A 16,809-nucleotide genomic window follows, 5' to 3' on the forward strand; every position below is an offset into this window, starting at 1 on the left:
CATCCTGCATATTCAGATGAACTTTTGAGAAATCGTCAACAAGGAGATGATTAAACGTAGGAAAGCCCTCCAATCTCCTGCACATCTGCAGCCCCTGGTCCTGCTGAGCACACAGTGACTTCTGAAGTGGCCACCTCAGTCACCCCTGAGCCCTTCACCACCCAGCCATTTCCACTCACTGCAGTACAGATCCACCTCTTGACTGTGTTTAGGATGACAGGAGGTCCTTCAACCCATCTGCCTCTTGGCTTCTCTGCCCTTTAATTGAAAGAGATTATGGAAAGGATATCTACTCCTTTTTATTTTTCCAAAATATAACACACATCCAACTTGCAAGTAAATACAGAAGTGTTTAATTCCTTGGAAAAAAAATTCTGGATAATTCCATGTATTTTAGTAATCATACAGACAATCTTTTTCTTACTGGTTCATTACCAAAAATAAAAACTATGGTAACAATTTATAACTCCATAGATGCAAATAATCTCATCTATTTTGACATTGAAAAAGTCAGAAAGACAAAACATAAATTCTGAGTGCAGATATTAAAACTGTATGACATTCTAAGATTATCTTTTTATTTTATTGCTTGTTTTGCTATTTGTGTGTTTATCTTCCAAGAGCCTACAGAAGTGAGGAAAATATCTGCAGGCTAATTTTAAACAACATGAGACAAGAGTTTAAGTACTAAATATTTTTTAAATAAAACTTTTAGTTTATTTATTAAACTATAAAGGATTTTCCAGAAACACATCAGCTAAATTTGGCCTGTAATGCATTAATAAATGGAGAACATGTATCTTTTAAGAAATATTTTAAACATAGTGGACACTACCCAAAAAGCTAATCATGATATGAAAATTTTCAAGTCACAATTTCTTGGACTAATACAAGTTAGTTTTTAACCTGAAGTCAGAAGTGCAAAATCTGTTAAAAAATAATAATAATAATATTGCCATTGTTCTCAGCACTCTACTGATAAATCCTACACATCCCTAAAGACTTTTCAACAAAATGAACCACAGTCTCTTGGCAAGCTCCTTGCTTAAGTGGCAAGTAACTTTTGAAGCTGTGGACAGAAGCAAGCTCTGTGGATAGCATTGCTCCAATGTGAAAATCATCTGCAAAGAAAGCCCAGCAATAGCTTTGCTGCCTGCACATCTGCAGGTCTGCATAGGTGCTCCCTGGGCAGGTGAGACTCTTGGCTCACAAGTCGGAAACAGATTAAAGACAAGAGAAGGAAGTGAAGGTCACACATCTTCAGTTTACAGATGCTATCCCAGTTAAATGCCAGGGGCTTTGAACTAGAAATGGACAATATGCAAAAATGAGGTCACCAGATAACAAAGTTGAGGATGTTAAGATGCATGTACCTCATGAAGACAGAACTTTTCATCTGTAGCAACAGGAAGTTCGCCTAAAGGCCATGCTAGTTGGAACCCACTTCTGAGCATCTCTCCTGGACCTTTCTACCGATTCATCAATAATCATAACTGATATTGAGAATGACACCTAGGATACTCTCCAATGTTCTGCAGGCTTTTCCAAATCGAAGAGAGTCACATAATGCCTAGTCTTTGGAGGTGAGGGATTAGCCTGTATTTTATTCTAATTATTTGGGGCTCAATGATAGCTCTATTGCTTTAGAAATTAGAATACCCTATTCCCCAAATAGGACCAATGATCGGAGCTTATTGTACAACCAAAATGAAGGTTGGGACAATGGGCTCTTAGAATCTAATTACCATCATGAATTCCCCCACTGACTTCAACTTCCTTTCTAGTTGCAAGATCCATCGGTCACCAGGGTGTTTCAATGAAACCAGAACATTTCTTAGAAGTCCTCACAAAAACCCGACATTGTTGTAGAGCTCAGGATTATTTCTGACTAGGCCCTCTACTTGCTGGCCATCTTCTACGTGCAAACATCCAACTTTGGTTTGCTGTTGAGTCCGAGTGGAAGGATTCCCATTCTGCCTCTGAGTCTCCTTTAGGGACTTGGAAATGGAAGGTAGTGTGGTTCGTTCTGGCCATTAGCCAGGCAAGGGACCCCAGGCATTTTGGGGTAAGTTCGACTAGCAATTTTAAAGAACTCTTCTGCAGCATCAAGAGCAATAAGACGGTCCTGCAAAAATGAATGAATAAATAAATATAAAAGAGAAACAAAGATGGTTGCCAAGCAAAATCAATCTAATAAAAACAAAACCTCCCTAGAAATAATAATGAACAAGTAAAATATTTATTAAATTTTTCCCAACAAATTTTAAAACATACCTTCTCCCTTTATTTATATTACCCAAGAAACACTCCACCAGTCTTGGGGTCCTTCCAAATGACTTTTCAATCTTAAGTTATATAAGCAATATCCCTCACATCTCTTCGACCTACAAATCATTCAGAAATCTAACTACACAGCAGAATCAACAGCAAAACAGACTCTTGAACCACACCCCAAGCTGCAAGAGCTTTAGGTGTAATCCAGAAAACTAGATTTTTAAAGCTGTTCAGGTGACTCTGGTGCCACTTGGCCACTGGAAGCCAGTGCATAGGACGGCAGCATGAGCTGCCACCTCCTCCTGCAGTGGTGGCTGGTGGCTTCAGAATGAAGAGCACATTAAATACTAGAAAAGGCAAAAATCAAAGCAAAATTAGGGCACATAAAAAAAGAGGCATCCACTTACCACAACAAACAGGTATCTCTCTGAGAGCTCCCAGCTTCTTGGAAAAATACTGGTCTCTTCAGCCAGTTTCAGCAGCATCTCTCGAGCTTTCCTTGTGTTTTTAGAATCACTCATGGTGCTGAGTTTAGTCACGGACAACAAAGAGTCCGCTTCCTTTTGAAAACCTGAGGCAAGAAGATTGACCTTCATGTAAAGTAGCCACTAGGAAATGTCTGCCCTGCAATAAGGTTCCTGCCCCCTAGGAGATGAAAAGGGACCTGAATGCAGATTGTATATAAACATCGGAAGACTGAGCCAGAGGCAGTACTCCATGTGCTGCTCCCCAGCTCTGTGTGACTGGCAGAGTCTTTAATTAAAATACTTTTGCTGTTTCTCCCTGTTGGCTTTCCGTGTTAAATTGTCCCTCAGAGTTAAAAGCATATACTCACCCACTGCCTCTTTTGGCCCTTTGTTTAGTTTGAAACCCTCATCCCTGTCCACTCTACTCTTGCCTCCTCGAGGCCCTGTCTCTAGAATTCCTTCTTGCCCCCACCACCCACCCTGCATCATCTCCAGATCCCTATTTCCCCAAGCCCAGATTTTCTTCCTCAGAGAAATATGGTTGGCTGGTGAAAATTACTTACCCATAGGTAGAAAAGGCCCCAAGACTTAAACCTTCAGAGAATAGCTTAATTGTAAAAAGAAGACTATTAATTCATGAGAATATCGGGTGAGTGAAGAAGGCAGAGGCCCACCTCAACCCATGGCATCCCACTAAATATCAAGGGCTATCATATGGCACCCTCTTTGGAAAAGTGACGATCCCAGGACATTGTGCGCTTTCAAAGCAGAAGGACCAAGGACTTCAAAATTGATAAATTCATTTTGTAAATATTAAAACAGGTTTATTTTATGACGAGAGGTTTATTTTATATTAATTTTTATATTAATCTTATATTATTTAATAGTTAATATCAATATTAAAACAATTGATTTTATGATGTTTATCACATCACAACCTGCTAGAATTAAGAAAAACTATTACCTGGTATCTACTCTAATGACACAAGGGTTTTTTCCCCAACCTTGAAACTTTTCTTCCTTCTACTTGTTCAGAAATTTTGTACCAAGTCTTGCTGCCTCTCTTACAACCAAATGTGTCCTAGCCTGCCTCATCTATAAAGCTATTAGTAACTGGCCAATTATCTCCATTTAATCCAGTGTACGGGGGAAACAGTAAATCGTAGTCCCCAGATGACTTCACTGCCCCGTGCTACCCTGTATGGGGACAGATGGAGTAGCACATGGCACAGTATGTCCTCGAGACATGGGCTGTTGAAAACAGAAATATCAGAGGTTTTTTGCTTAAGGATATGAGAGCAGGATTGGGAAAATAATTAGTACACGGTAGATTTAATTAGCCAATTACTGGCATTCCTTTTGTAAAAACCATGGTGGAAAGAGTAATGATCACAACTGGTTATTTTTACCATTTCACAATTTCTTTCAGACTCACCCAAATCTTCTAAAATGCGTTTCCATCTGTTTCTCACTTCCCTTCGAATCTGCCGCAAGGCATAGATATCATAGTTGAGTTTTTGCCATTCCTGTAAGAAAATTAAAATTCAGTATTATTCATACCCTCTGGCCTAAACCTCTACCTCATTCTTGACTGTCATGTTGCTTTAACGCATGACCTCCCTCTTGACAAATCTTCAAAGCATGCCTACAAGAAGAGCAAGGGATGGATGAGATAGAGCCAGCAGGAACACCATCAGCTACCATGTCTGCAGAATCTGCTGAGGACAAGGTGATAGGGCACTTTCCACAAACATATCAAACTCTTCACTTTATTCTCTCAGAGATCTCACCTGCAAAATGGGTTAAACAATGGTAAATATTTCATCTAAGATCGTTATAAAGATTAAAGATATACAAGCACAATGCCTGTGTGTGGTGAACGACTAATATAATTTCTGTATTTAAGCCAATTTATAGATGAAGTAATGGAGGCTCAAAGAACTTAACTAATTCGATGTCGTCCTGCTCACAGGTTCTAGGATTAGTATTTAAACCAAAGTCTTAGCTCCCTTTGTTATTAGAAATGCCAAAACCTGGGAATCCCAAGCATCTTGATTCCTAGCCAATGTTTTCTACATCAAAGGCTCAGCACCACTCTGTCTTTATTTTTTAAAATTTTTAAATTGATTTTTTAAAATAAATGACTGTGGAATGCATTACAATTCTTATTACACATATATAGCACAGTTTTTCATATCTCTGTTTGTATATAAAGTATGTTGACACCAATTCATGTCTTCATACATGTACTTTGGATAATGATGTCCATCACGTTTCACCATCCTTGGTAACCCCCATCCCCTCCCTTTCCCTCCCACCTCTGTGCCCTATCTAGAGTTCATCTATTTCTCCCATGCTCCCCCTCCCTACCCCACTATGAATCAGCCACCTTATATCAGAGAAAATATTCAGCATTTGTTTTTTTGGGATTGGCTAACTTCACTTAGCATTATCTTCTCCAATGCCATCCATTTACCTGCAAATGTCATGATTTTATTCTCTTTTATTGCTGAGTACTCTTCCACTGTGAATATATGCCACATTTTTTTTATTCATTCATCTACTAAAGAGCATCTAGGTTGGTTCCACAGTTTAGCTACTGTGAATTGTGCTGCTATAAACATTGATGTGGCTGTGTTCCTGTATTATGCTGTTTTTAAGTCCTTTGGAGAGAGGAATACCTGTGTTAAATGGTGGTTCCATTCCCTGTTTTCCAAGGAATCTCCATACTGCTTTTCATATTGGCTATACCAATTTGCAGTCCCACCAGCAATGTATGAGTGTACCTTTCCCCCACATCCTCATCAACACTTATTGTCGTTTGTCTTCATAATAGCTGCCATTCTGACTGGAGTGAGATGATATCTTAGAGTAGTTTTGATTTGCATTTCTCTAATTGCTAGAGACGATGTTGATTGATTGTATATCCTTTTCTGAGAAGTGTCTGTTCAGGTCCTTGGCCCATTTATTGATTGGCTTATTTGTTTTTTTGGTGCTTAGCTTTTTGAGTTCTTTATATACCCTAGAGATTAGTGCTCTATCTCATGTGTGAGGGGTAAAGATTTGCTCCCAGGATGCAGGCTCTCTGTTCACCTCACTGATTGTTTCTTTTGCTGAGAAAAAACTTTTTAGTTTGAATCCATCCCATTTATTGATTCTTGATTTTAATTTTTGTGCTATAAGGGTCATATTAAGAAAGTTGGGGCCTAATCCCACATGATGAACATTATTAGGGTCTACTTTTTCTTCTATTAAACTCAGAGTCTCTGGTTTAATTCCTTGGTCCTTGATCCACTTTGAGTTGAGTTTTGTCCATGGTGAGAGATAGGGGTTTAATTTCATTTTGTTGCATATGGATTTCCAGTTTTCCCAGCACCATTTGTTGAAGAGGCTATCTTTTCTCCAATGCATGTTTTGGGCACCTTTGTCTAATATAAGATAATTATAATTTTGTGGGTTAGTCTCTGTGTCCTCTATTCTGTACCATTGGCCTACCAGTCTAAATCACTGAAATAGAAACAACTGAAAAAAAAAAAAAGTTGGTTCTTTGAAAAAATAAATAAAATTGACATACCCTTAGCTATCCTAATGAAGAGAAGGAGAGAGAAAACTCAAATTACCAGCATACGTGATGAAAAAGGTAATATCACAATAGACACTAGAGAAATACAGAGGATAATTAGAAATTATTTTGAAAACATGTACTCCAATAATATAGAAGATATTGAAGGTATCAACAAATTTCTTAAGTCATATGATTTGCCCAGATTGAACAAGAAAGATATACACAATTTAAACAGACCAATATCAAGTGATAAAATAGAAGACACCATCAGAAGCCTACCAACCAAGAAAAGCCCAGGACCAGATGGATACACAGCCAAGTTCTACAAGACCTTTAAAGAAGAACTAATACCAATACTCTTCAATTTATTTCAAGAAATAGAAAAAGAGGCAGCACTTCCAAACTCATTCTGTGAGGCCAATATCACCCTGATTCCAAAACCAGGCAAAGAAAGAAAACTTTAGACCAATATCTCTAATGAACATAGATGCAAAAATTCTCAATATAATTCTGCAAATCGAATATAATAACATATCAAAAAGATCGTGCACCATGATCAAGTGGGATTCATCCCAGGGATGCAAGGTTGATTCACCATACGGAAATCAATAACTGTAAATCATCACATCAATAAGACTCAAAGATAAGAATCATATGATCATCTCAATAGATGCAGAAAAACCACTCTGTCTTATTTACTTTCCCTTGATGGGATGAATCTTTCGAGAACTCAGCAAGCCATTAACAGGCTATCATTCTGAAAAGTTCTTTATCAGTCTTGTGTATTAGGCCATCACACTGTCCCCATACAGAGGCTAAATCTTTTAGAAACATTAGAATCTTCATGGAACTAAGTACACCTTTGAAGTGTCATGGAAGTTTGTTTTTAGAGAGGGTTATCTACATAGAACTTTATAGATAGGTCCTTTTATAGAACATACTTTTTTTTCTTTCCAATTCCCTACAGACTGGAAAAACTGAGGAGGGGGGGGAACCTGAGTGCTGTCCTCTTCATTAGATGGGCCTTTTATATACTTCATTGCCCAATCAGCATAGCACACTGGAAAAGACCCAGACTGTCCAGGTTTGGATCCCAGCTCACTATACATTAACAGCCTGACCACAGGGAAGTTCTCTGCCTCTCAGTTGCCTCGTCTGCTATGTGGCAATATATGCCCTAAGGCTTACTGTGAGGCTTGACAGATTAATATAAGCCTTTCAAATTCAAGGCGGGCACAAATCAGTGTAGATGCAATTTAAAAACAGAAAAAAAAATCCTCCAAGATTTAGAATAATTTCTACTATGAGAGGAAAATGTTATGCATTCCACTACTTATTAGCCCATTCCTCAGAACACCCAGAAGAAATGTGTCTGTGCTCAGCATCAAATGGGATTTTATTTTTCCTAAACACTATTTTAACTTTCTGGACATCAAATTTTATAACTGATCAGTTTCTATTTTAAGTTGGAAATTTAGTCTTTTCATTAAAAAATATATATATAGGATTTGGGGGCTGGGGTTGTGGTTTAGAGGTAGAGCGCTTGTCTAGCATGCATGGGGCCCTGGGTTCAGTCCTCGGCATCACATAAAAATAAAATAAAGATATTAAAATATATATATATGATTTAGTAGGCATTTTTTTAATGATTACAACTCGGGGGCTGCTTTTTATGTCTTCATTATGATCTTTTCTTTTTTGTTCTCACGTTCTACTTCATGTGAGTTGCCTTAAATCCTGTTTCATAAAGACTATAAACAAAGCATCAGACAGAGTGGTACAATATGCTTATCGTCAATAGAACTGACCCTGTTTTCTGGACTTAGTGAAAAGTGATCAGAACTTTAGTTACACAATCCACAGAGCTGCTTCATGTCCACACACCTTAACACAAGTAACCAACCACTAGGTGGCTTCACTAACTCGTGATTGAAGGTCTCTAAGTTTTTCTTAGTTCCTTAGGCTGATACCTCAGGCCTTGTTCCAAGTGTAGACAAATCTGTATTTTTCAGAGATCCTCTTGTCCTTGGATTATCCATGTTCCCTTCCTGCTGTCCATCTATGAGCTATTTTGCTATTCCTAAATACCCACACTGAATACTATACAAATTCATTCAGTGTTACTCTGACAGATGCAACATACACCTAATTAACAGTACTAAGAATGGGTCTGTACCTAGTGCATCTCTGGATCCCACTGTCCCCTAGTGTCGCAGCCCGGCTGGCTGGGCAAAATAACAGGGGGGTGACTAACAACTTGTGTCAAAATGGCCATTTTTTTTTCGCCCTATCTATGGACGGGCAGCTTTTTTTTTCGTCACTTACCCCCGAGTGTCCCGGGTTCCCCGTAACGGGTCACCATCTGCCGCAGTCCAGCTGCAGCAAAATAACCGGGGGTGATGAACAACTTGTGTACATTGATACAGCAGGAGTGGGAGCCGTTTATTGTAGGACAGGAGGGGTATATATACATTCCACACAGCTTATCTTAATTAACATAAACTAGATACAGCAGTCAACCAATAAGGAATCTCCACACGTAATGGCTCGCTGGTGTTACTTCACAAACCACTCCCTCTGGCATTTTGCCAAGCGCCATCCAGACTTGTTTATGGACTCTAACATTTGCCAGGCGCCATCCTGACTTGTTTACAGACCTTAACACCCGAGTGTGGCTCACAGGCAACTTGCACATGATAGGTACTTGTTAAAATCAGTGGAATGAAACTAGGCATTTCACATATATGCATACCATTACTGTCTTCTTTTGACAGAATCATCATGAATAAACACATTATAGTATCTAGAAATTCTGTGCAACATATAGAGCTCTTAAACCAATGGAAGTTTTTGGTAGGATTTTATCTAAGAATTGGCATTTCATAAAATAAATCATTAACTGGAGATTCTGAATTCCTCTTAAACATATGACCCAATGAACAGAATCTAAGTGCAGTAAATGAGGAATGGGGGTGTACAAAATCTATTCACCTACTTCCTGGTATTAAAGACAAGCAAGGAGCAAGTCTTTTTTTTTTTGGTACTCAGCTATTGAACCCAGGGGCACTCAACTACTGAGACAAATTCCCAACCCTTTGTTGTGTTTTATTTAGAGATAGGGTCTCACTAGGTTGCTTAGAGCCTCACTAAGTTGCTGTGGTTGGCTTTGAACTTGTAATCCTACTGCCTCAGCCTCCTGAGTTGCTAGGATTACAGGTGTGCACCACTGTGCCTGATGTACAATTTACATATTGTAAAGATTTATCTTTTAAGCTTGGGATAATTTGAAAGTAACAAAGATCAGTTAAACATTCTTCACAAGTGAATTCAACTCAATTCTAGTAGACATCAAAAGTTAAAGTCTTATTTTCTAAAATAATTTGTTTTCCCATAATTTCTGAAATCATATACTGTAGTCATTATGGTTCTGTGGCCCTATATCTTAACAACAAATAAATTAACAAAGATGTAGCAAAAGAAAATACAGAGTTAACTACACAAGAGACCTGGGAACCAAGTCAAATTGAAAAACATGTCATTAAAAATTAATAACTGAATGGGCTGGGGATGTGGCTCAAGCGGTAGCGCGCTCGCCTGGCATGCGTGCGGCCCGGGTTCGATCCTCAGCACCACATACCAACAAAGATGTTGTGTCCGCCAAGAACTAAAAAAAAAAAAAAAAAAAAAATTAATAACTGAAGACCTTTATAGCTGAATTCTTAAGGTTATTCTCCTCTCTTGTTGTTGGCCAAATCAGATTAGGGCTACTAGATAAGAAGGTTGAGGCAACAACATGAAAGGCAGAGCAACCTGGATCTCAGTCCACCATCAACAGCTAGTTCTACAGGAGCTGGCCTTGACCTTGAGCCCTGCTGTAAGCTCCTCAGATCACTGTCCTGTGCACAAAATTAAAACATTTGATGTTCGGGCCAGTATCTCTCTATTCCTCCCCGACCCCAACCCTCATTCTACTCTCTGCTTCTGTGACTTGACCTTTCAGGTTCCATACATAGGTGAGACCATGCTGTGCTTGTCTTTCTGTGTCTGATTATTTCACTTAGCCCAACAGCTGCTAGGTTCATCCATATTGTGCAAATGACAGGATTTCCTACTTTTTATGGCAAAATAACATTTTTCTGTGTGTGTGTATTCATCTATTGATGAATACTGACTGATTCTATATGGTGGCTATAATGAGTTATGTTAGAGTCTGTAAACAAGTCAGGATGGCGCCTGGCATTTTGCCAGAGGGAGTGGTTTGTGAAGTAATGCCAGCGAGCCATTAAGTGTGGAGATTCCTTATTGGTTGACTGCTGTATCTAGTTTATGTTAATTAAGATAAGCTGTGTGGAATGTATATATACCCCTACTATCCTACAATAAACGGCTCCCACTCCTGCTGTATCAATGTACACAAGTTGTTCATCACCCCCGGGTTATTTTGCTGCAGCCGGACTGCGGCAGAGTTATGCTGAAATGATATTGTGCTGATACACAGCATGGTGACCGGTGACAATAGTAAATAACACCGTCTTGTTTACTTAAAATTTCAAACAATAGCAGATTTTAAGTGTTCTCACTCCCACAGACACACAATAGGAATTATGGGTGGTAATGAATATGCTAATTAATTTGACTGTGGTAATCATTATACAATGATTATAGACAGCAAATCATCACTTGTACTTCATACACTTTTCACTTGTCAAATAAGTACTTTAAGAAACAATTTGATTCTTATCCCTACTATCTTAATGTGAGGTTGTAGATAACTGGGACAATTAACAAGTGATTTCTACTTCTTATTAAAAGGTGATCTAATGATAAGTATGTGAAGTAATGCAAATGTTAGCTCAATGGAGCTATTCCACAGTGCACACGTATTTCAAAGCATCATCTGTGTATAACAAGTATATTCAATTTTTATCTATCAATTAAAAACTATTTTTAAAATATGATTTATACATTTTTAAATGTCCTTTAACAATAGATTATATATATTTTAAATCATCTTAAACTCTTAGGAGCAACCCCAAAAGAGGCCAATTTATTTTTAGATATAAAAATAATGTAAGGACATTATAATAGAAATAAAAATTTAAAGAAAATAAAATGACAAACTAAAAGCCACAGGTTTCCTTTCTCATTCTCTTTTTCTAATCTTATTTCTCAGAGGTAGCTATGTTTGAATATTTCACCCCTTTCTCTCTCTTTTTTTTTTTTTTTTTTTTTTTTTGGTGGTGATCTACTCTACAGCTTTAAATAATAGGCTTATGCTTCCATTTTTTTTTTTTTTTGGTACTATGGATTGAACTCAGGGGCACTTAACCACTGAGCCACATCTCCAGCCTTTGTTTGTATTTTATTTAGAGACAGGGTTTCACTGAGTTGTTTAGAGCCTCGCTAAGTCACTGAGGCTGGCTTTGAATTCGAGATCCTCCTGCCTCAGCCTATGGAGCCAGAGGTGCATGCTACCAAGCCCAGCTATACTTTCAATTTCTTGTATATTATCTTTAAACTTCTTTGATACGACTGCCCATATGGACAAGGAGTAATTTGCTCTTCCTTTGCTCCAGCGCTCGCTCGCTCTCTCTCTCTCTCTCTCTCTCTCTCTCTGATCTCTGTCTCTGTCTCTCAACAGCAGTTTACACCAATCAGGATCCATCCCTCAGGGCTGGAACCTTGCTGTCCCAAACAAAAGCTGGGTCCTAGTAGGAAGGAAGAAGAGGGTATAAATACTGGGGATACTGATGTGTCTGTCACAGGAGAGATAGGATGTTTGCTTCTCCAACATCTATTTTCCCCTTCATTCAAATTTTTCTCTGGAGAGCAATTATATCTGCAGCTGTAAGTAAACTCTGATGGATTTAAGTCAATAAAGTCAGCTTTAGCTATATGTGAATGTTGGCTTAAACCCTAATCAGTGCTTAGGAAAGCTTTTAGTAAGATAAAACGGTCTCCAAAAGACCTTTTTATGGAAATAGAGAGGGGAGCTGGCCACACCCCTTATTGTCAATCTTTTTTATTTTTATTATTATTATCATTATTATTGGTACTGGGAATTGGCCCAGGGTGCTTAACCCCTGAACATATCCCTATCCCTTTTTACTTTTTATTTTGAGACAAGGTCTCGCTAAGTTGCTTAGGTTGGCCTCAAATTTGTGATTCCCCTGCCTCAGCCTCCCAGGTTGCTGGAATTACAGGCATGTTCCACCACACCTGGCCTTATCTCTAATGCTCAGGTGAGGAACTACACAGAGTGACCCTGGTTGTAAAGTAACAGATGTACTCATAAAACATCTAAGTAAATTTATCTGTGCAGTGGGCAGGCCATGCCACCTAGCATTCATATATGGGTGTGTGTGTTTATAAGCACAGCGTGGCCCTCCATTGTATATTGCCACCTGCCCCTGCCACCAAGGAGTGACTAAAATACCCAAAACCTCCCCATTGAATCCTCCAAGTTCTTCCTTTTTATTGGGGTGCTTGCATCCCTGGGGTTGAACAGCGTCATGACATAGTTGGCAGGATCCCAAAGAGACAGGTGCTGAGTGGTTTCCAGAGTTGGGAAAGTCCATGGAGTCTGCAGGGGGAATCCCAGGCTGGCCATGAACTTCACTGTGATTGTTCCCTATTGGAGGGATGGGGACTGTCACATGAGCATGGGGATGCCCTGAGAGTGCAAAGTGGGGGCAGATAATGCAAGTGTTAGAAGCAGCATCCAAAGTAGTCACGAGAAAGCAAAAGGAAACAAAGATGTCAGGCCATGGTGGCTAGGTTCCTGCTGTGTGCATTAAAGTCAGCCACAGACCAGGAGCCAGCCACTCCGGCTCAGCTTAGAAAGAGTTAAAATTAGAACAAGGCCCATTCAGTGCAGCCTGACAGTAAGGATCTGCTGTTGAAGTGCTTAGAACCTGCAGATGGGTGTCTGCAGGTCATGGCCTGCTGTTATGCTAAACTGACGGGACATTATGAGCCCAGAACCTGTATCAGGACATTGATGACTGGAAAAAACTGGAGCCCTGAAATGTGAGAGCCATTCAGGGGTCCACTAGTGCCAGTCACTCAGAAGCTGAGGTGGAGCATGAAGATATTACAGAAGCTAGACCAGCTATGAACCCAAAGTGCAAGACCCAGAGGAGTGGCCTGAGGGGCTGAACTAGATCCTTCCCAGCTCCAGAGGGATGTCTACATATCACCATCAGACCTTGTACCCCTGCTGAGCTGGGGTCCAAGTTCAGGCAGGAAACAAAAGAAGTGTGCCTGCACTGGCTGCCCTGCTTGTGGGACACTGGAGCAGGCTGGATAACAGTGAATAGTACAGAATTGTCTAAAGTGGCTTCAGTAACTGCTCACCCTGCTTTACCTCAGCAGCTTTAAGCCAGTGCCGCTGATGCAAATGTGGGTCATTACTAGCTTGTCTGCTTCTTGCCACTTGCCAACACATGGCCAGATTCAGGAGACATTCCTACGCCCAGAAGCCCACAAGAACCTATGGAAGAACTACAGAGCTATTTGTGGGAACTGGAAATGAAACATGCAATTTATGTGTAGCCTTTCCCAGGATCGGACACTATGATTTACTACTGGGATGAGGGATGCAGCAATGCACACGGCCCCTCTGTCCACGTATGGTGCCCTGGTATCAATATTATCCCCGTTAGTACAGCATCCCCTCCAGCAAGCAGTACAACTGACAGCAGCAGATCTAGGGGAGACCGACAGATTGCAGCAGAAAAGAGGAGTCTGTAAACCCAGAAGAACCTCTCCGAGTGTCCTGTCAACAGATGCACATGGACTTAATGGCTACAGGAAATAGAAAGAAAACAAAGAAACAACCTAATGCCACCCTAGTACAGTTATGGAAGCAACTGCCAAAGAGAAGAGGCTTCAGCCACGACCTCTCCATAAGGAAACAAAAAGGGAGGTGATCCAAAAGGTAAAATAGACTCTTTTTACTCTCAAAAGAGACAAAGACAAGCCTCTCCTATGGGGAGAGGTGATGAAACCAGAGCCCAAAGCTCCCCCTGAGGAATCCTAGTGTGGGACAACCAGGGAAAAGGTCAAGGTTCAGGGCTCAAAGCCATGTCTCTGGATGGGAGGTCATGTAAAGAATTGGCAACACACTGGTCTTCAGAAAGTATTCAGAGTAACAGCCCCGGTGGACACAGGAGCCGAGCATACATTGATATATGTGCAATCCTAACAAATTCCCAGGCAACTGAACTGCTTTTGATGAATACAGAGGAAAAACAGTGAAAAATCAAACTGTAACACTAACACTGCAGCTTGGACACCTGCCACCCTTCCCTGACCCAGAGTTCATAGCTCCTGTTCCTAAATATATAATCAATGTTGATATCTTCTGGGGTAAATACCTACAGACTACCGTAGGGGACTGTGGTTATGGGAACATTAAACATGTCATCTATGAAGCTAAACAATATTAAGAGGACAAGCTAAACACCTACTTGTTGTCTTCCCTGTGCCCAGCAGAGAATTGTTGCCACCAACATTATCAGCTTCTGGTGGTCTTCAAGAGGTAATGGAGACAATATGCAGATTGGCTTCAATAAACCTAATTTGCTCAACCCACAGTCCTTTTAACTCCTCCATGTGGCCCATGAAAAAGCAGGATGGAACATGTCTCCTGCATTACAGGGAATTAAAGAAGGTGACTCTTCCACTTAATGCCATCCCTTATAGCACTGCCACCATGCCAGAGGAGCTCAGCACTCGACTGGAAACGTGTCACTGTGTGCTGGATCTTCCTCATGCTTCTTTATTGTAGATGGAGTCCTGAAGAGTCAAGCCTGCCTTGCCTTCACGCGGGATGTGCATGTTACCTCAAGGATTTCTCCATCGCCCCATCCTGTGTCACGGGATGGTAATGAACCTGATGAGCTCTGCTCATACATGTTTATAGAAAGATCAATTCTGATTCTCATTCGGTGCTCACCAAGGCTCCCCCAATGCTTCTGACTCATTTGCAAGGAAGAGAATGGGTTGTTAACCCTGACAAAGTGCAGGGCCCTGGCTTATGGGTAAAATTCTTGGGTGTTATTTGGTCAAGTAGGACAAAGGTCCGATCTCAGGCTATGAAAGACAAAGTTCAGGCATTTCTACTTCCCAACACAGTAAAGCAAATACATCAACTTGCTAAGGTGTTATTGGAGGGCTTTCATCCCTAATATAGCTCAGTTATTATGACTCCTATATAATTTGTGTAGGAGGGGTTCAGCCTGGGAATGGACTGACCTTTTACTCTGGCCAAATGGACAGTAAAACAGGCACAAGCTCATGAAATATGAGATATATTGAAAACTGTTGAGCTTACCACTCATGTTACTCCAGATGGCTTTGGATGAGGCTTATGGCAGTAGTTTAAGAACCATAAGACCCCCACTGGAACTGGGTCACCCCAGAAGATACCAACATTACTAAGTTATGGAAGGGGACAGAGGAATATTATGGATCATTGGAAAGACAACAGTGTGCTACTTCTGCTGCTCTTTTCACTGTGAAACCCATCACCAGGGAAGCATCAGTCGAGGTCATACAACAAGTAGAGATAAAATGGCTACAGAGGAAACTGCCACTTGGCTACACCCAGATTAAAGAATGCAGGACAAGACTATGTGGGCAGCTGAGACACGCTGGGGACTGCCCATAAAGAGGTCTGGTGTTGTTGCTGCATGACAGGACTGCCTCGCCTGCTCTCAGTGCTACCTACAACAATCTGATGCCACTGACAGGCACATCAAGCAAGGTGATGTCCCTCTTCAGTGATGGTGGCTGGACTACATTAGTCCTCCTGTTATCAAAAGGGACCAGCTATGCACTGGCTCACATGGACACAATTATAGGCTTGATGCAAGCCTCCCCCAGCAGAAGAGCCAATCAGGGACTGATCCAGCTGAGTGCCGTGTATGGCACAACACAGGTGACTGAGAGGGACCAAGGAACCCATTTCACAGGTGATGTCATACATACAGCAGTGGTCTCAAGACCAGGACATATTATGGATTTTCCACCTGCCATGCAGGGGTGGGCTGCTCATCTGCCTGAGGCACTGAGGACACTAAATGAGAAACCCAGACATCAGTGTCCTGCAGCCGTTTCTTTGTGTGTTAACACTGATGGCCACCAGCATTAAAGCTATAGATAAAAGAAACTTCCATTGAGCATTTTTTTTTTTTAGACCAGCCTGAGACACAAGGAACAACTTACTGCTGCCAACTCCTCAAGACATCTCATCAGAGACAAAGAGCATTAGGTGGCCATGGACTATAAAATAAGCCCCTGGTGGTCTGCCTTCTGACCCCCTTGGGGAGGGAGAATGTCTAAATTTACAAGTTAGCCCACTGTGTTGGGAACCCGACCCTCACAAGTACATGATATGACCCTCTGGTGTCATCACCCAAAAATCACTGTGCATCAGTTTATGGCAGTTACATATTTCCAAGGTGTCTTATTCATTCTATATCCCTGAAGTACATGTGA

At 40.6% G+C, this 16,809-nt stretch overlaps 1 protein-coding gene across 1 annotated transcript in view; it reads right to left on the reverse strand.

Annotated features, from left to right (window-relative positions):
* Positions 1–330: 330 nt before the first annotated feature.
* The window catches only part of Mreg (melanoregulin), a 59,104-nt gene continuing 42,625 nt past the window's right edge, over positions 331–16,809 (reverse strand). Inside the window, exons 3-5 of the mRNA XM_026402365.2 lie at positions 4,177–4,267; positions 2,682–2,845; positions 331–2,125 (exon numbers count right to left, since the gene is read on the reverse strand). Of these exons, the coding sequence (XP_026258150.2) occupies positions 1,991–2,125; positions 2,682–2,845; positions 4,177–4,267 (390 nt within the window). The 3' untranslated portion in view covers positions 331–1,990. The remainder of the gene's footprint in view (positions 2,126–2,681; positions 2,846–4,176; positions 4,268–16,809) is intronic.

This window comes from Urocitellus parryii, chromosome 1 (assembly GCF_045843805.1).
Source record: "Urocitellus parryii isolate mUroPar1 chromosome 1, mUroPar1.hap1, whole genome shotgun sequence".
Classification (NCBI taxonomy): Eukaryota; Metazoa; Chordata; class Mammalia; order Rodentia; family Sciuridae; genus Urocitellus; species Urocitellus parryii.